A 20,748-nucleotide genomic window follows, 5' to 3' on the forward strand; every position below is an offset into this window, starting at 1 on the left:
CAGTCATAGCTACCGCAGCCTTGAACTTCTGGACTTAAGCAATCCTCCCACCTCAGTCGCCTGAGTAGCTGGGACTACAGGTTTGTACCACCAAACCTAGCTAATTAAAAAAAAATTTTCCTTTTTTTCCTCCAGAAAGGGTGTCTGTCTATGTTGTCCAGGCTGGTCCCCAGCTCCTAACCTCAAGTAATTCTCCTGCTTCAGCCTCCCAAAGCACTGAGATTACAGCCACTGCGCCTGACCTCATCTTGCTGTTTCTTAAGTATACAGTATATTTCTCTAAAACCTGTGATTTTTTTTTTACTAGATAAGCCACAACAAATATTAGTAGTTTCTCAGCATCAAAATATATCCAAAAAAACATAAACTCTAGTTTATGATGGAAATGGATTTAAGAAAAAGCACATTAAAAATAATGCATTTGTCTCACTCAATTGATAGTTCTACATCATCATTCTATAATCTGGTCTTCGAGACCTGAAGAGACTGAGTAAAGTGAAGAGGGGGAAAAAATCCAAATTGTCCCTAATTTTATTCTCCAGTGTTTTGAAGAAAAAAAAAATGAGGTTATGGAGTCAAATGTAAAGAAATCCTGACACAGACATTATTTCTTAACTATACAGAACATTAAAAAGCAGTGGTGCATGGTGACATTTCAAGTATCAAAGAAAAGACAACGGAAATTCAATGACTCACTTTTAATTCTCTGCTCAAAATTTCTAGGTACACATTTAAGTTTCCAGAGAAATACTGGTTCTTATCGATAGCTACAAACTCATTTCCAGTTATAAAAAGCCTATGACTGTGAACTCTTAAAACACAATTTAAAGCCGGGCTCGGTGGCTCAGCCTGTAATCCCGCGCCTTTGGGAGGCTGAGGTGAGTGGACTGCCTGAGCCCGTGGGTTCGAGACCCGCCTGGGCAGCGAGACCTCATCTGTACAGTAAATCAAAAAATCAGCCGGGCGTGGTAGCGCATGCCTGTAATTCCGGCTACTCGGAAGGCTGAGGCGGAAGGATTGCCGGAGCCCAGCAGGTCGAGGCTGCGGTGGCTGGGAGCGGCCACTGCACTCCAGTCCGGGCGACAGAGTGAAACTCCAGCTCAAAAAAAACCAAAAAAACACAATTTAATAGTACATGAAAATTATTTCTAGATTTGAAGGGTCAACTATTTCCAAACAAAACATCAAATGAAACACAAAAATAACTAGATCACAAACAAATGGTTATAGTTCTGACTAGTTTCTACAAACACCTTGAAATAAGATTACGATACGGTTGGGATGTAAACTAAGGTGCCATAAATAAAATGAAGACATTTAGCATTCAAACATTAGGGCTTGATTATAGTATCTACTGTTTTCAATGGCTATGCTAAAAAAGAAACAAACAAAAACTATCTCTATTCCTTCCTTTTTTTGTTAAAATAGAAATTATAGAGGTAAATAAGCAAGAGCAAAAACTTTCTTTGAAAGTCAACATAAAAATTAAATTAAAATTAAAGACAATTCCACTGTAAATTCTTCCAAGTTCATAGGTAAGTTTAGAACAAAATTAAATTTCTATTGAAGCACATATGAAGACAAAATATTTATGTTCTGTGAAGAGTAAAATCTTCAAATTAATGAAATTTTCTTTTCCACCATGTAGGGCAGTCTGTGCCAGAAATATTAGATGTAATACGTAACATGAGAGAATTACTGTGGGCTCAGGCTAAAGGCATAGCTGCCCTGGCCACCCTGGCACCAACAGCAACAAGTGTCAAGTATACCCCAGGTACACACAGAAGAACGGTTTTCTTAAGAAATGTTTCTCACCAACATTTTAACAAAGGTGAGGACATAATAACCTAACTTTCTACTCTCGTAGTTTCTTGATTACTCACCTGTATCTCTGTCATCCATAAAGATAGGAGACTCTTGATTGAAATTACTTTATATCTGAGACCTAATTCAGAAACATCCCTCTCTGGGCAAATGCTCCTATTACTTGACCTCTCCAACTCTTTCATTGCTACTGAAATTGTCTTTGCTAATTTTATAGTCTATTGACTTATTCTTTCTTATCTTTGTTTCATCATCTTTTCCTTTCTCTACTTACCTGAGAACCAAATGTGAATTCTGTGAAGCTCATGTCTACCCTCCTTTCCCCTCTCCATGCACCATCACTCTACTCTGCCCATTTGTCCCAACGTGCCACTCTCCAGCATCTTAACTTCTGTGAGACTGATCATGTTTGAGGAAAAAGACCAACAGTATATCATAGCTAGATTTCTCTGATCTACTAGTTTAGTAGCTTTGTTTTAAAAACAAAACAAAACGCCATAAACACATGCTGATTTCCAGAAACGTTTAAGTAGCAACTAGTAGTAAATCAAGTCTATTACCAGCATAATAGATCCTACAATGTACTGAACCTTCTTTTAAATCTAATTATTTAAAAAGTCAATTGTTATTATCTATTATTTCAACTAATTTTCATAAGAAAATATTAAAATGAGCCATATATCTTCTTGAACACAAATTAAGATGTTTCCTCAGTGTTTTAAAATCAATACATGTAATTATTATCTTTTTTCTTTTCCCTTGTCTAGCGTTTTAGTGTCTTCCTAAACACATATAGAACAAACGTATACACGGTATTCTTATATTGTGTTCCTTGACAACATCCTGTACTGTGGATAGATTACATCCAGCTCTAACATGTAACCTTCCTATTAATAGTTGCCAGAGTCAAGTTGACTTTTTTAAGGGTCATGCTTAACTCATGGTCAAATATGACTTTAAGATTTTTTTTTTTGTTATTGTGCTGTTAATAATTCTGCATTTAGGTAATTTATGTTTTCATCTATTTAAAAATAAGTTTTTTATAAAGAAGGGTCACTTTAAAAATTGATTCCTATTTTCTGTAAATACCAGCTGCTCTAATCTATCATCTCTTAGAAACTTACTCAATATAAATATACTCAAGTCTATAAACAAAACCATTATCCTTAGAACTCTGCTATGTAAGGCTTCTTTAGCTGATATAAGGCCACCAATCATTGCTCTATAGTTTAATGAGGACAACACAATTTCAACACTCAACCTATCAATGGTATAATTCATATTTCTCTTATCTGTGGATGAAAATTTTTATCTAAAGTGGAATTTATAAAAGAAAAGAAACACTTGGCGTAGTCCTACATACCTGTATCTTCTGCTTCTGTTTAGATCCATTAAATTATCAAAGAAATAAAGTAACCATATGTTTTCAAGTTATTATCATACCATTATAATTTGAAGACTATATAATTACATATGTCACACTGAGTTACTTAATTAACACTAAGTAAAAATTGGCTGGTGGTAATTTATGTTTTATTTTTTTCCTTCTCCTCCACCTCCTCCCAGGTCATTGAGTTTTAGCATCCCTAGACTCAAGAAGGAACCGTCACGAAGACATAAGCAAGCAAACAAGCAAAGCTAAAAAAGTGTCAACAATACCTGCAATGTTATCTAGCCTGAGCTCCTGGCATAAATAAATAGCCAAAAAGAAATTCAAGAATACACCTGACATCCTGACTATAGAGCTGACATGGAAAAACGAAGAGTTCCATGATTGGTTGTTCGCGTCTTGACACTAGTTAAGCAGCTGAAACTAGAGGAGAAAGAGGAAAAGAGAGTAGCAGGGATGAATGGTGGCAACTGGGCAAAGCAGCGATTTGACTAGTAAAGAGCAGATGTTGATGGCAGAGATAACACCCGGAAACCAAAACACAGTCACAAAAACAACTCTCACTCACTGTATGGGAAACAGGAGGCAATCACACATTTAGTTTTAAAAACTCCAAACAAGAAAAAAATAGCTCCAATGAGGAAGCACTAAACTCCCTCAAATAAAGACTGGGAGTGAGCAAGTGGCAAAATGGGATTAAAAAAATTCGATCACTTAACATTGTTTCTAAGACAGGTCAGTCATAAAAAGCCTCAAATGTTTATTGGCCTCATGCAAATGTTAATTGCATCACTACCTCTGTACTTCATTTTAACACAGAAAGTTTATACAGGAACTTACTTATATGGTTTTTGTGGCAAGATACTGATCCGAGTCTTGTCGAGTATCTTTTTCAGCTTGTTCCTTCCTCCGACAGTGTTGGCTTTACTTTTTTTGTTCACTTTTTCAAGTCCTATCACCTGTTCCACATCTACAGCTAGATCTGGGATGGAGTAGCGACTGGCCTTTTTGATGTCACCAATTTTAGGAAGGTGAGGGGCACCATTTCTTTTCTCTTCTGACAATCTTGTTAGAAGTTCTTTAAATACTAAAATAAATGGAAGCAGAAGTACCACAAAAGGCCAATTACAAGAAATCTGAACAATTCCAAGGCAATTAAAATCTATGAGAAGTAAAGACTTCATGATCAAAATTGCAATCCTCTGGAAAAACACTGCTGCAGTCAACGAATGACACCAAGATCTGCTTTGTGTGTTGTGCTACAGAATAAGTTTAAACAGAGTAGTACATGTTTTAGTCTATAGATATTTTAGTATTTTAGTAAAAGATGAGATTTCGTTTATCAATAAAAACAGATTAAAAAATAAATTTTATGATCTCCAAGTCAAATCTTATTTGAGATCTAATATATGCATTTTACTATAAATACTTTGATTCTTATGATGTTTGAAATATTACTTATAAAATAAAAATGACTTTTTTCATTTCAATGAATAAATGAAAAAAAAAAAAAAAAGACCTGGGGGAAAGTAGGAAAAAAATACTTACCAAATAAATTGGTTTTCACAGTGATAGACAAATGCGTGTTATTTCTAAGAATTTCCATGGCTTTTGATAGCTGAATATTTTCAAAATTTTGACCATTTACTTCTAATATCTAAAAATGAAATTATAAAATTAATGTAAGTATCACAATTGACTGAAAAAAAAAGACACCAAAATTTAGCCTTACATCTGGAGTTAGAAATGTCATACCTGATCCCCACGTTTCAAGCCGGCTTCAGTTGCCTTGCTACCTGAATCTACACTGTCAACAAAGATTCCAAATCCCTTCTCAGAGCCTCCAAGTAAGATAAAAGGCAAAGGAGCTTCTCGGGATGGTTTTGTTAACGTCATCAATCTTCTTTTGGCTTTAGCTGCACATGCAATATTTAACAGCCTTAGATGTCCACCCATTTTCTGTAAGAGTTCGGGAGCAGTGGTGTCAATTCAAAGATAGGCTGAATAAAATGAACGTAAAGCTGATCTTTAAACAAAAACCACAAATATTACCTCTCTTTCCAAATTATTTTCAAATTCTTCTAAAAATCGAGTCATTGCAGAATCTCCTTCAAAGTCATTGAAGTGATTATTCACCCACAATAATACTACCCGTGTAACCTGAAAAACCAATTATTTGCAAACAGTTTTCTTCAGTTTAGTGCTGAAAATGTGACTAAAGTTATTTCAAAAAAGTTATGCTTGTCATACAATTTACCTAATAATACCAAACAAGAAAGCAAATTAACAATAAAGACTTCAAGGATATTATTTTTTCTAAAGATGATCTTCTGAAAATACACATTTATACTTTGAATATAGACTCTATGTTCCTTTGAAGGGTTTTAATCTATGAAGGTATTTAACATACATCTTTCTTTACTTTCAAAATGTATTTGAAACAGATTTTTAAAAAACCCAAAGGTATAATAAAACCAAAACAGGCTAATACAAAAGAAGAAACTTAAAAATAAAGGTAGCAGATTAGACAAAGACAACAAATAATATTAAGATTAGAAAGCTCTGCAGGGAACAGGTTGTACAAGAAAGGAGATAAGACTACGTAGTTTATCATCCAATCTGGCTGTGACAGAGCTCTCAAGAGCGGTTAAAGACTAAAATTATATTCCTGGGGTCTACATTAGCAATGGGAGAATAAATGCTGCTCTGGTGTCAATGGAAAAAACTCTAACTTTTATCTAGTGTACACTGACCATCTACCAATGCATATTTCTATGGAATGCAGATGTATGACTGAGTTTTAATTCCCAACAGAATCAAAGTTTAAACATCTGGTGGCCAATTTACTGGTCTTTGCATTTAAAGAAAGGAGACATTTCTAAAGCTGAACCTAGAAATCTTTAACAAGAACTAATATTTTTATCACCTTATCTTTTTTTTGGCTAACAAAGTACACTTGTATTCTGTTAAATTAATCTGAACATAAGTGATATAACAAATATACACATTAAAGTATCCTTAGGTTTCTATATTAATATTTCATACATAAGAGCCAAAACACAACATATTTCCAACCTTATCCCTGAGGCTCGGGTCATTAAACCACTCCAATAACTTTTTGCCCACTTCCATTGGGCTAGAAAGAAAAGTCCTATAGGTCAACAGGAAGTCTTCTATGAATGTTGGATCTACTACTGAATGCTCTTCTACCAAATGCATTGTTAACCTTTCTGAGGTGCCCTGTAACAAATAAAAATAAAAATAAATTCTATTTAACAAATAAAATCACCACCCCAAATATATAACATTTACATAGTACCTTGATTTCAAACTTTCAACATAAATGAACTGGGTAGTAACACAATAATTAATACAACTGCTATTCATAGGAAATACACATTCTTTCACAACTGATAAATTTTAAGAGATATTATGCTTTAAAAAAAATTCCTAAATTGCCACAACTGATACTACCAAAAATTCCTTTCCATGGGAAAAAGGGGATAAATTTTAAGAGATATTATGCTTTAAAAAAAATTCCTAAATTGCCACAACTGATACTACCAAAAATTCCTTTCCATGGGAAAGAGGGGTGGTTCTTTGTCTTACCTTGATGACAATGTGTCCCTTTCTTGTCCCAGTTCGATCAAGTTCTCGGTGCTCTTTTACCATAACAATCTCTCCTTCCTCTTCAACTTTTTGCATGTTCTTTTCTACTTGGTTGAGAATACGGCAGTAATCTTGCTGGGCTATGCAGACAAACTGGAATAAAACAGAAGTCACATGTTAATGATAAAGTGCTTGCAAAAGACTTAGCAGTACTAATAATTCAGAGTTTTAATTATTTAAAATGACATTTTTCCCTGTCTTTTCCATACTTTCTAAATTAATGCAGTAATGAACCTTAATCAGACTTATCTACTTTTAATGTATTTTTTCCTTGGTCAAGAAAAGTTTCATTTTTAGAATATTTATATGTATTTTACGTTCAAAATCCTAACAATTTCAAAAAAACCAGAAGACAAAATTAGAAGATCAGTTTTTTCAAAGTTAAAAAACATTGTGGAGAGAGAAGTAGAATCTTAGGAATAAAGACACAAAAACTTAATTAACATTTAGTGAATTTAAAACAATTTAAAGAATTAAAAAAATTTTAAACAATTTAAAAATAAGAATGATTTGAATGAATGACAAAGACATTCAAAAATACCTATGGAGTAGATATATAAATTCGCTGATTATATCAACAAGACACCATTTTAGAAAGTCAGTTCAAGAAGGCCACAAAACAAGCCACATATTTGTTAGAGCTCAAATTATTATTCCTTATAACTGGTATAACGACATTTTGGCATTTCTTCTGTAGCAAACAGAAATACCACCTTGTTCTTAAAGAAAAAAGTTAACAATATGGAAAGCAAGTAATTACTCCTCCATCACCCTAAATATAAAAAAGTTCAGCACTTAGAGTAAACCACTTAAAAGTGGTTACATTTCTTAGTAGTTTTAAAGAAAGTTAAGAATGAATCATTGAAATCACTTATTACAATGAACCAGAGGCCAATGAGGAGATAAGAGCAAATACTTCAGCAAATAAAAACCACTATTTTCTCTCAATTTTAAATAATTTATACTGATTTAAGAAATCATTTGGGAATGGAAAGAAGCATGGTATTGCTTTTTCTCCTTTAATGTGAAGATGACAAATAAGGGAGTGGTTAAATTATGTTGTATATAAAGATAAAATTTGACAAAATCATGCTTTCATACATCATTTAGAGCTCTGGCTTAATGCTTATGATATTACACTAACTTTTTTTTTAAAAGCACAATATTTAGTATATTGCAATAATAACCATAATGACACAATATCATCATCACCACCACCATGGTTTGATGGTAGCCTTACAGAAACTTTGTCAGTTGTCCTCCTAATCATACCCTGAGGAGGCACTATTATCTTCACTGTACAGATGAGGGAAGAGCCCAATGCTTCATAATTACATGTTGGCTAATTAAAAAGAAAATTATACATGCATATCAAAAACTTGGAGGGAAATAAAATGTTAATATCATTTCCAAGCAATGCAAATTATGAGTGACTTTCATTTTACTTAATATGCTTTTTTATATTTTCCATACTTTTTGCATATCAGTAGTTTTTTAAAGTAGAAGCAGCAGTTCACAGGAGAAATGGCATATTGCAATACCAAGTTTTCCCACTGAGTTGGCTCATACAGTCTTACTAATTTTTTCTATTCAGCATTTAGAAGCAAAACGTTAAAAATGTAAAAGACAGGCTTGTTTTTGTACAATTAGGCATAGTTTAATTCAATTTTTCAAATCGCCCATTTCCATAACACTGACCACAGGTGTGTAATATATTTTGAAATGTATGGTTCTTGGTCTCTTCTCGTATTTTATTTATTTTATTTTTTTGAGTTGGAGTCTCACTCTGTTACCCAGACTGGAGTGCAGTGGCTGCTCCTGGCCACCGCAGCCTCGACCTGCTGGGCTCCAGCGATCCTTCTGCCTCAGGCCTTCCAAGTAGCTGGAACTACAGGCGTACGCTACCACACCCGGCTAATTTTTTGATTTATTGTAGAGATGAGGTCTCACCAAGTTGCCCAGGAGGTCTTGAACCCGCGGGCTCAGGCAATCCACTCCCCTCAGCCTCCCAAAGCGTGGGATTACAGGCTGAGCCACCGAGCTCGGCTGGTTTCTTATCTTAAAAATATTCTTAACCTTTTTACAGAGCAGCAAAATAGTTCCCCAAATATGTATAGGACATCTAGAAAGGCTTTATCCTCAAATAATTTTAGGTATTCTTTCCTATACTCAGTTTTAGAGTACATAATTAAATCATCATTTTCTCATTTATCTTCTAAAAAAGAAACATATTCCTGAGTTCAAATGAGTAAGTAGATATATGGGAAAGACTGCTTTTTGAAGAGAAATACACTAAAATTAATCTTCTTGACTAAAGATTTCATATAAATTAGAATAAATTTGATTTGAAATTCGTAGTGTCTAGACAGACATTTAGACATTTCTTCTGTAGCAAACAGAAATATCATCCAAAAAGAAAAAGAAATCCCAAACTGAATTTCTAATATGGTCATATAAAACTAATATCTAAAATTAAATAATTGTTGAAACATTTATCTTTTTTATTAGTAACTTATTTTTGCTTTAAGAAAGCTGTAGCTCTAACATGAAATTCACAGGTAAAACTTAATTTTAACTAGTAGAATGAAATCAGTTGGAAATCTGTGAGGTTAGTGAGGTTTTAGACTTTCAGACAGCTGTAAACTCATGACAATACTGTATGATCTTACTACTGTGATATGAAATAAAAATTCAAACAAGGTTTCACTTATCAAAAGGTCAATGGCAGTTTATGTCACAGGATTGTTTTCCCTTTGGGCACATGACATCATAGTTTATATTTATGTAGAAAAATTGCAGATGAATACAATAAAATTAAACTTTAACCAACATATAGTATAGTCAACTTTCAATTTATCCATGGCAGACTGCTTTCTCACCCAAAACTACTTCTTAAATTCAAAGTGTCATTAGCTCCCATGACCCCAGGAAGAGGTGAGTCTAACATAGATTTACCTTAAGAGGTTAGATCTAAAAAGGTCTTTTTGCAGTCTGCAAGGAAAACTCATACCTAAGTGTCCATATAGGTATCCAAGTGTTAATTCTCCACTGAAGGATGGAGAACAGGGCTACGCAATGTCTGGGGGAGAAGGATGAAGGGAGTAGGAGGGTGGAAGAGGAGGAAAGGAAGAAAGGGACACAGGAGAAGAGAAAGAAAAGAAAGGTATATCTGGGGAATGGAAATCACCACCAATCGCCTGGTACCACAGGATGTCTACGCCAAGCTCCTTCACACCAAAAAGGGAATTAGGAATAGACACTGGGGAAAGAGAAATGGAAGAGGACAACACAAAGAAGGGACCCAGAACAAAGCACATGTTTCACAAATCATAGGATCCACATGAATAAATTTTAAATTTAATCCATTCACCCTGTATTCTGAGGCTTAAGACAAGCTCAACTATCTATCATATCACCCGATATTCATTTTGAAACCTAATGGAATATAAAATAACGAGGGCCAATCCTAGGCAAACTTGCTTTTTCTGAGTAAAGAAATCACCATTTATGTTCATTTCATGTGGTAACTACTGATTCCGTATGGTCAGTGAAATAATAGAAACTTATGGAGGCTATTTTATGGATGAATAAAAATATGATTCTCACTGTTTCCTTTACTTTCTTTAACAAGAGGACGATCTAACATGTGCATTTTCTGACAGATATATGTCATTTTAACAGAAATAGCCTAAAATGCTATCCCAAACAAGCCCTTACATTAAAATGCCAAAATTTATTTTCCTATCTTTGCTAAGGGATCCTTTAGGGATAAAATGCTGGGCCCTGAGCTAATAAGTAGGTGGAAGTCCAGGAGTGAAATTTCTGATTTAACATGATTCTTTTGACAATGACTCGAAGTAGAGAGACTTTCTCTAACAAGAATCTTACCCTTTACCCTCTTTGCAATTAACTTCATATTAGGAGCTACAGGAATTTATATATTCTAATCAGTGTTTTCTTTTGATGGACTTTATCTTACAGATCTGGGTTTCCCACTTATTAATCCCTCATTCTTAAAAAGATTCGACTGTCTTCCCTAACGTAATCCCTATCTTCTCTTCCCTTCCAAGAACTCCCAGGTAAATAGTTAATGTTACCTGGTACATTTAACAAGACTTAAGCAATCTGTAATAGTCAGTCTTATAACATTATCAAAATTCTGAAACATTTCTGTGCCTTGTATCATTTTAGTCCCATACTTGCAAAATTTCTAACAAAAAGGGTTTGATCAACTAAGGGGTGTTAATGCAATAGCTGAATCCTCAAAACTGAAGTGACTTTATTTGTCCTTTAAGGAGAGAGACTCTAACTCAAATATTACTTGAATCCCACCAAGTAGAAGAAGGGTTCAAGGGTTCAGGGAGGAACAGAAAGACAGTAGGATATCTTGTTGTGACCCAGTTTGGTTTTTATTTTTTGGTGTACAATCTCAGAGCCAATATATCACATATAATCTCCTTTAAAAGCAAATAGAGACTTCAGAATTTTGCTACAATTTTGTTTTCCTCTATTCTCCCAAATAATTGAGAGCTGACTATATTTGTAATGCTTTTCTGGTATTACATATTTAGAGCACTGAACTCACAGTCTTTTTTTTTCCTCTAATTTTCAGTTAATTCTCTGAAGGAATTAGCCGGCAAATTATTTTGATTCTATAATAAGATTATTTTACGTATGATCATGGCCACTTTTCTTTTTAGTTAGTAAAATGTTTAAAATGCATATTTAAATGAGTAACACCATTTTACCTTGATCTGACACTCTAAAAATGCAACTATGTTCTTTTAGAATAAAATATACTTAGATGTCTTACAAACTTCAGATGAATAAATACAAAGAACACCTCAACATTAATTAGCCAGAGTCAAATCTTTTGGTTATTTACATTAAACATTTTATCTTTCAAAGACCAATTTTTTAAGACAAGATATAAATGATAAACACTCAATAGCAACAAAAGCATCTTAAATCTATTTCTCAGTAATATAGAGGTTGCCAGTAAAATCAATTTAATTTTACATTTGGTCTTAATATTATTTCTCTTTTGCTATCAAGTATTTTCTTTTTATTAGCAATTACTTAATAGCAAGTCTTTTTACTGATTCATATTATGATTAATTTCCTTGACACTTCTAAAATCAAATTCTTATATGTATTTAAATAAGAACATTGCATAACTGTACCATATCATTAATGTACTTATTTTTCTATAATGTGTATTTTACTTCTATATTTTTTATAAATAGATTATTATTATTGATGGCAATTTTTAAATACCATGTTTACAGAACACTTTTTAAAAATAGAACACATAATTCTATGGAGTTCAAATAACTTTAATGGAGATTAACTTCTACTTTTCTAGGTGTGATAAAAATAAAAGTAGGCCGGGCACGGTGGCTCAGCCTGGTAATCCCAGCACTTTGGGAGGCTGAGGCGAGAGGATGCCTGAGCTCAGGGGTTTGAGTCTAGCCTGGGCAACTTGGTGAGACCTTGTCTCTACAATAAATCACAAAAACTAGCCGGGTGTGGTGGCATGTGTCTGTAGTTCCAGGTACTTGGAAGGCTGAGGCAGAAGGATCACCTAAGCCCAGCAGGTCGAGTCTGTGGTGGTCGTGAGCATGCCACTACACTCCAGCCTGGACGACAAGAGTGAGACTCCAACTCAAAAAATAAAATAAAAGTAACAGTTCTACCTTAAAACCTTATTTATAACATAGGCAGATAAACATCATCCTAACTGCACATATATGTTCTTTATTAAGAATAAAATATACATTTGTAAAGAAATGTCATACCTGGCAATCATCCACCTTTGTTCTCATGACTCCTTTCATGTATTCTTTGTCCATAGTAGGAGAGACACCAAAACTATTTCCCATACATAATATTTCTGCTTTTCCATCTGGATAAGTCACTTCCACAGAGCCATTGAGAATCACTGACCAGGAGTCCAACTAACCCAAAAAGTGAAGGCAAAGCAGAAAATAACATCATGATCACACTACTGCAAGTGCTAGAATGGTCCCTAAAATTGATTTAGCAAATCTTCCATTTTAAAGATGGAATAACTCAAGTGATTTTCACTGTTTAACAAGTTCATAGAACAAGGAATATAACACAGACACATATCTATATATTTCCTATGTTTAGTGCAGAGCACATATCACATTGCCCTTTTACTTTGACTTTGGATATTCTTCTAAGTGACACAAGAGGGCCAGTCTCAGTGAGTTACGCTTGTAACCTCAGCACTCTGGGAGGGTGAGGGGGGAGGATCATTTGAGACCAGGAGTTCAAGACCTGCCTGGGCAACATAGCAAGACCTTGTCTCTATGAGAAATCAAAAAAAATTTATTTGTGGTGGCAAGCACCTGTAGTCCCAGATACTTGGGAGGCTGAGGTAGAAGGATTACTTGAGCCCGGGAGTTCCAGACTGCAGTGAGCTATGTTTCTCCAGCCTGGGCAACAGAATTGAGATTCTGTCTCAAAATAAAAGGTTGGAGGGATTTCTCTGTCACCCAGAGCTCATGTAAACAAGATAAAATGACCACCACTGCCTCAATAAGAACATCGTTTTGTCTGATAGAGGATGTTACACTTATGAATATTTAAGTTACAAAACCAAAAAGTTAATATATAAAAATTTTTTTTATCTGTATTGTATTAAATACTACAAATAACAAAATAAAATAAGGAATGGAGAATACTGGGACATCATAGGTGTATCATAATTCTTTATGTATTCAATCTTATTATTGCTGGGTTTTTAAAAAGGAAAAATAACAATTGGGTTTCTGTTCAATTGCTGTACTGAGGGATCCTCAAACAAAAACTTTTTAAGTGGTAGAAATATGTACTAACCTCTTCACCATCATTTAATACTATGGTCCCTGCTCTTTCCACCACTGCAAACACCATCACAGCACAGAGCTCTCGTCTCACTGACATTGTCATATTGGCAAAAGCAGGCAACTGGTGCATAAATTCTAAGAGTTGTTCTGAAAAACAAAAGATACTCCATGTCAAAACTACAACTTTTATTAAAAACAAGTATTGTCAAATAACATTTTAGCGTTCTTTCTTTTTGAATATCTTACAATTTTGCCTATAAAAAAATGCATTTTAAGTGTCTTTAGTACAAGTTAAATATACCGCAGGTTCACAAAGAATTCTGTCACAGTGGAAATAATGACATTTTCTTGTTGATTCACAGGTAACAGTTTACATCTTAAATTCTAATGACACCAAAGAAATTACAAAAATTCAAATGGGAAATTTCAACTAAAAATGAGATACAAGGCTTACAAGAGCTAAAATGAAATGTAGCTCTGAGAATCCTCTACCAAGTCAACAAGTTCATTCCTTTTGGACAGATGATGCCTAAAACAGTCAGCAGAAATAACTACCCTCAATTTACAAATATTCCAAGTGATATTTTCTAAGGATCAAACAAATCCATAAGAATTAACCAATTAAAAAATTAACAACATATGATAAATACAAATAAAAACTGATATACCATTTAACTCACAGATTCACAAAAAAGGTTTAATCACTCTTTGTACTAGCACTGCTATGAAGGGACAGTTTATACATTGACATGTTTCTGGCTATGGACCAAAGGGAGGGAGGACTTCATAGTCTCTTCAAGTCCCTTGCTTCCCAATTATTAGGTAGCTTTAAGTATGACCTCCTAAATTCTTTCCTTACTCCTCACCATGGCTCTATGAAATATGTTTTCTTTTTCATTTCACAGGGAGGAAAATTGAGGCTCAGAGTCATATAACTAAGGGGTGACAGTGACAAGACCAGCAGCCTCCAAAGCTCATGCTGGATAGACAGTGGTAGAGAACACAGAGAGTGCCTCAGACATTTGAATGCTCACTAGTTGTATTACTCGGGCAAGCTGACTACTTTTCTTAAGACATGGTATTTACAGAAGAATATGGTACCTATTAGAAACCTGTGAGAATCAAATGCAATAAAGATGACAGAGTCCTTAGCACAGAGTAAACATTCAACAAATGAGAACTGGTATTATTGTCATCATCATCATAACCATGATGCCATTCACCTCTCAGCTAAATAAAAACTCTACTACTTTCTTGTATATAATCAAACTCTCCCTATGTGTTAAGATTTCATGACAAATTTTATATTATTGGATATAACACAATAACTGCTAAAACAAAGTACAATAGAAAGATACATTCCGTGAATATATTTTTCCAGATATGACATTTCTGGAAGGACAGACTGAGTGGATTTATCTGGCCCAGTTGGGTAATGTCATGCTCTGATTAGACTCTACGTCATCCCTACTGTCTAAGACTTCATAACACAGGGTGGCTCTGGCTTTCAGAAGAATGATAATGATGGGTGGTACCCAAGGATTCTAACAGGACAGTGTTCTTCAGTCTGACCCAGATTTATGTGTCAGGAAATCAAACTACTTTTGCAACCAGCATGTTTTAAAAAGAAGATAAAATATCAAAGCACATCACTTATAAAAAGAAGACATTCTGTTTGGTGAAACTTTATTTCTGGAATGAGTAGGCGTGTCTGTGCCACTCCATAAAATATATTTATTCCTGGGGGAAAAGTTAAGCAATTCTGAATACCACTGCAAGAGATGACCCATATCTATCACATTCGGGAGGTAGGAATCAATGTTTTCAAATGCACTGACCTTTTTATTTGAAATGTAAAGGCAAATGAACAAGGCAAGGTCCTCGGACTAGCACATCACAGTTAGTTCTGCTCTTTCCAGTCTGTTTTCTTGAGCCATTATCCCTTACCATAAAGTATTGACAATATTACCTACAGACCATACATTTTACTCTTTTTCCTCCCTTAGCAGTTGTTAAATTTCCTTAGACAAGCAAAGACTCATGGGTTAAAAATAATATGAGACCAGAAATTACTTGGCAGAAATGTTTTGAATGTAATACGTTTAGATGATAATAGAAGTCAAATAATTACTACATATATGATTTGAGAAGATGAGGTAGACAGAAAATATGAACTATCTTCACAAATACTTGCTTTAAGGATTTTAAAGTACCTTATGTACACTTTTCTTGCTTTTTGACAAATTACTATTAGTAGGTGATAAAATCAATTTGTGATATATGAGTAATGACTAACATTAAAAATACAAGACAGAAAACATCTATGTATCATACATTATAAGAATAAAGGAAACAGAAAAGATCTAATAATAGTAAAAGTACATAATTCTCCAGGTTCAACTGAATAACCAAAAATACATAAACGCTTAACTAGACGGTAACTAAGACTTCTTAAGATTTTCAAGGATTCAGTAATGACATCACTGGTTTTGCGATAACTTTTACATTACATTAACTAGAGAATTGGAACAATTTTTAAAAAATAAAAAACTTTTCTATCTTTTTCTATTTAAAAAATAATATAAAATGGAAACATTTGGCTATAGGGGCTCAAAATAAATGCTGATAATGTCATAGTATCATACAAACTTAAAGGGATTAGGATACTAGGACAGTTCCTATGGAAAGCAGTGGCCATGGATGAAAGAAGCAGGATTACTTTTCTAAAATACATCTTGGAATAGTCTATTAGAATCTTACAAATCTATTAGAATTTTACACTATTGTGACTTATTTTGTTAGAAAAGGAATATTATTGTTTATAAAAAAATTAACCTTAAAAAAACCTTTTTCCCAGTCAATGGGACACAAAAAAACAAATAATCAACTTACAGACATTGGAAGCTGAAGCCAATTCAGAAAATTACCTTATCTTGCTTTGCTCAATTCAACTTTCTATAAGAAATGCTGGCCAGGTTTGGTGGCTCAGCCTGTAATCCCAGCACCTAGGGAGGCTGAGGTGAGGATATTGCCTGAGCCCGCAGGTTCGAGACCCGCCCGGGCAACTTGGTGAGACCGCATCTTTACAATAAATCAAAAATTAGCTGGGCATGGTAGCACGCGCCTGTAGTTCCAGCTACTTGGAAGGCTGAGGCAGAAGGATCGCTGGAGCCCAGCAGGTTGAGCTGCGGTGGCTGGAAGCGACCACTGCACTCCAGTCTGGACGACTGAGAGAGACTCCAACTCAAAAAAAAAAAAAAGAAATGTTTAATATTAAGGTTTTAAAAAATACGTTGGGCTTTTTTTTAAAGAGATCAAATTAGTTCTCTACCTTGAAGTGTCAAGCCCTTACAACCAGCCAATAGCTGAGTACCTTTCAAAGTCATGAGTTCTAGAGCAAAAATGAAGATTAAATCCCTCCCTTCAAAGTGTTGAAACAAAAGTATACTCAAGAATCTATGAAAACCCAAAAAGAAATTATTTTCTTCCTGCAGCTGGTAAAATGACCAAATTTTAGCAATTTCATATGACTTAACTTCAACATCATCTCTCCCTTTTCTGCAGGGTGGAGGAAGGTGGGTAGGAAGAGAAGCATCTAGAGAAAACATCAATCACACATAAGTTTGTATTTCACATAAAGAGTATTTGTTTTCACTGAATACTGTGGGATGTTAGATTAAACAAGAGTAATGGCAAAGGGCTAAAGAGTTCTCATATGTTTTATTTGGGGGGAGATAGACTACAAGATCGTTTAAGATCTCAAGATCAGCTGGGCACGGCAGCTCAAGCCTGTAGTCCCAGCACTTTGGGAGGCCGAGGTGAGCAACTTGGCGAGACCCCCATCTCTACAATAAATCAAAAAATTAGCCAGGTATGGTAGCGCACACCTGTAGTTCCAGCTACTTGGAAGGCTGAAGCAGAAGGATCGCCTGAGCTCAGCAGGTTGACTCTGGGGTGGGGTGGCCATGAGTGCGCCACTGCATTCCAGCCTGGGCAACAGAGTGAGACTCTAACTCAAAACACACACACACACCCCACACACAAACTCAAGATCTTGTATAGACCAAACAACAATCTTAAGGATTATTAATGTTAGTGATTTACTACTTTAATGTTAGTGATTTATTACTTTAAATAAATATCTATTTGATACCAACAAGCATCAGAATCATCACTGTTTGCCAGTAAATTGGTACTAAAATAAATGTTACTCACTCTAGGGATTATATTGACAGGCCCTTTATTTTAAAAAGACAGCTTTTTTTTGTTGTTTTTTTTAGGTCGGCATCTCACTATGTCGCCCAGGCTGGAGTACAGTGGCATTATCACAGCTCACCATAGCCTTGAACTTCTGGCTCAAGTGATCTTCCCATCTTAGTCTCCAGAGTAGCTGGGATTACAGATGTGCGCCACCATGCTCAGCTATTTTTTTTTTTTTTTTTTTTGGTAGAAATGAGGTCTCACTATGTTGCCTAGACTGGTCTTCAACTCCTGGGCTCAGGCAACCCTCCTAACTCTTGGCCTCCCAAAATGTGGGATTACAGGCATGAGTCACCATGCCTAGCCAAGACAGCTTTTTGTTTGTAGATATCAACATAGCTCTTGTTTTCTAGAAAATTCTGGGAAAGAAGGTGTCTTAAATAACAAATTTCAAGGAATGAGAGACATGCTACACATGTTTTAATAATCAGCATATTCTTCAATAACTTCTGAAATGAACAGATTCAAAAAAGATACACTAGCTTACAAACAAATAATTTTCAACTCAATCTGCTCATAAGCAATTTTTCATCTAATTAAAGAAAACACATCTATGAGCAAATATTCTGGATTGAAATGGTAAACTGAACACACTTTCAATTTAATTCTTTCTTTAAAACTGCAATTACAGGGCCAGGCACAGTAGCTCAAGCTTGTAATCCCAGCACTTTGGGAGGCCAAGGTGGGAAAATTGTTTGAAGTCTGGAGTTCAAGACCAGCCTGGACAACATAGCGAGATCTTGCTACAAAAAATTAAAAAATTAGCAGGGCATGGTGGCACGTGCCTGTAGTTCCAGCTACTCATAGGGCTATGGCAAGAGGATTCCTTGAGCTTAGGAAGTTGGGGCTACAATGAACCACTGTACTTCAGCCTGGGTGAGAGTTAAAACAAGCAAAAAAACTATAATTAAGGGATTAAAAAAGAAAAGTTAACAAGGTCAAAGAACAAGAAAGCAAAACTCATTTTTGGACAATGAAAATTAGATGAGTATGTGGTTAGACACAAAAAAGTGCAGACTGAGGTCTTCAGAGGATGAAACTGAGCCATTCCATTGAGGTCACTCCCCTGCATCTATCCCCCTAGCACCACTTTCTTATTCCTCACTGCACTCACTTCCTACAATGTATCTGCTTCCTCACTTGCTTATCTCCCCTAACAGACTATAACAGAGCAAGGACCTCATCGGCCTCATTCACCACTGAGCTGCCAGGACCAAGGAAAGCGCTCAGTACACAGAAGGTGCTCAAAATCCCATTCACTGCATGAATGAATGAATGATTACCATTATATGATATTCATCTATACAAAGTAATTTCTAAAAAAATTCCATTTCAAATATCTAATCCACGATTTTGGCTTTTTGTCTTTAATTTCCTAGCATATTACATAGTTTAAATGGCAAAAGTTTTTGCTCAAATCTATTTGTCTCATTCAAACACATCACGTGCCATTCACACATACTTATACCCACACCATCTAATATCTAACTCCAACAGACTCAGCTCACTACGTTTCTTTTCAGACATTGGCCCAAAAAGTCAGGGAAATGGTAGAATAGATAAGTGGGGCTCAGGTAGGGGTGGCTATGGATTCTGGAACTGTGGTGGGAAGATGACTCTAGCAGAAGTTGATCTCATTCCCAGCATTCTAAGAAAGAAGACAGAGTTCGGGAGGCACACTCATTGCACAAACTCATTATTACATGATCACTATTAAAAGATAGCAGTGGGAAGGTGGATATAAAGCCACTTATATTTTTCATTCAGGTGCTCCTAACCCCCACAGCCCATATGCCTCTAACTTGACATTTTGCCGTCTCTTTCTACCCATCTCACTTTCATTTGGGACCAAAGTAGAAATGAATCCATCTACACGACAATTTTACTAACTGCCACTTGACTAATGTTTACATACAGAAAACATGTAAGCTTAATAGGAATAGTGCTCACAAGAAAATTAATAGAATTAATATTGCTGGAAAGCCTACTTTTAACTTTCTTTTTTTGGTCATAAACTAAGTTAAGAAAGGGGTTACATGAAAAGGATTTACTAGAAAGTTTCATTCATAACATTATTTGTAGACTCTTGAAGATATTGACTGAGTAAAATTGATTTTTTCCAACTTTTATTCAATAAATACTACTGTTTATACACAGAAAATTAATAATTTTCTTAAAGCCCACTAGTCTTGGGCTCTATTTTATCAGTCAGTTTTACCTCAAAAGATTTTTATTTGCTCTTAAATTCACTTTCTCATTCAAACTCACCAATATCATCATCTGTCCTGTCAATTGGGTCCTTCTCTAGGCAGTCTCTCACAATGTCCCTGCTCATCAGAGGATCCGATGCCCTCTCAATGTCTTCTTCATCATCATCATCCTCGGAATCCACTGCCGTTTCTGGCAACCCACTCAGGTCCATATCACCAGCCTCACTTTCTGTGGCCTTAAGACATACACACAAGAGATTAAAAACTATTTTAAGTAAATCAATCTTTGGAGCCTCAAAGAGATAAGAACAAGTCTAGTTCAAAATAATTTTTTGTTATATTGATTTTTCTGTAACTATGTTAGATATACTCAACACCCAACTATTTATATACCAGACACTATATATAAAAGTTACCTCAACAAAATATGAGTGATTTTAAGTTCTATTAAATTTTTGGACAAGATTAATGACTTTTCCTCAGTAATTTTGACTTCTTATCTGAGATGTCATATGGCACTTAAAACACAATTTAATAAAGA

General features: G+C 34.9%; 1 protein-coding gene across 7 annotated transcripts in view; it reads right to left on the reverse strand.

Annotated features, from left to right (window-relative positions):
* Positions 1 to 20,748, reverse strand: part of RAPGEF2 (Rap guanine nucleotide exchange factor 2) — a 278,622-nt gene that overhangs the window by 24,041 nt on the left and 233,833 nt on the right. For all 7 annotated transcript variants that reach the window (XM_008049096.1, XM_008049094.2, XM_021708058.1 and 4 more), the window contains 9 exons: positions 20,266 to 20,443; positions 13,748 to 13,884; positions 12,682 to 12,840; positions 6,824 to 6,976; positions 6,290 to 6,454; positions 5,267 to 5,374; positions 4,970 to 5,173; positions 4,763 to 4,871; positions 4,055 to 4,301 (listed from right to left, as the gene is read on the reverse strand). In XM_008049096.1, the coding sequence (XP_008047287.1) occupies positions 4,055 to 4,301; positions 4,763 to 4,871; positions 4,970 to 5,173; positions 5,267 to 5,374; positions 6,290 to 6,454; positions 6,824 to 6,976; positions 12,682 to 12,840; positions 13,748 to 13,884; positions 20,266 to 20,443 (1,460 nt within the window). The remainder of the gene's footprint in view (positions 1 to 4,054; positions 4,302 to 4,762; positions 4,872 to 4,969; positions 5,174 to 5,266; positions 5,375 to 6,289; positions 6,455 to 6,823; positions 6,977 to 12,681; positions 12,841 to 13,747; positions 13,885 to 20,265; positions 20,444 to 20,748) is intronic.

The sequence above is a fragment of the Carlito syrichta genome, unplaced genomic scaffold, assembly GCF_000164805.1.
Source record: "Carlito syrichta isolate Samal-C Ts95f unplaced genomic scaffold, Tarsius_syrichta-2.0.1 Scaffold130519, whole genome shotgun sequence".
Taxonomy (NCBI): domain Eukaryota; kingdom Metazoa; phylum Chordata; class Mammalia; order Primates; family Tarsiidae; genus Carlito; species Carlito syrichta.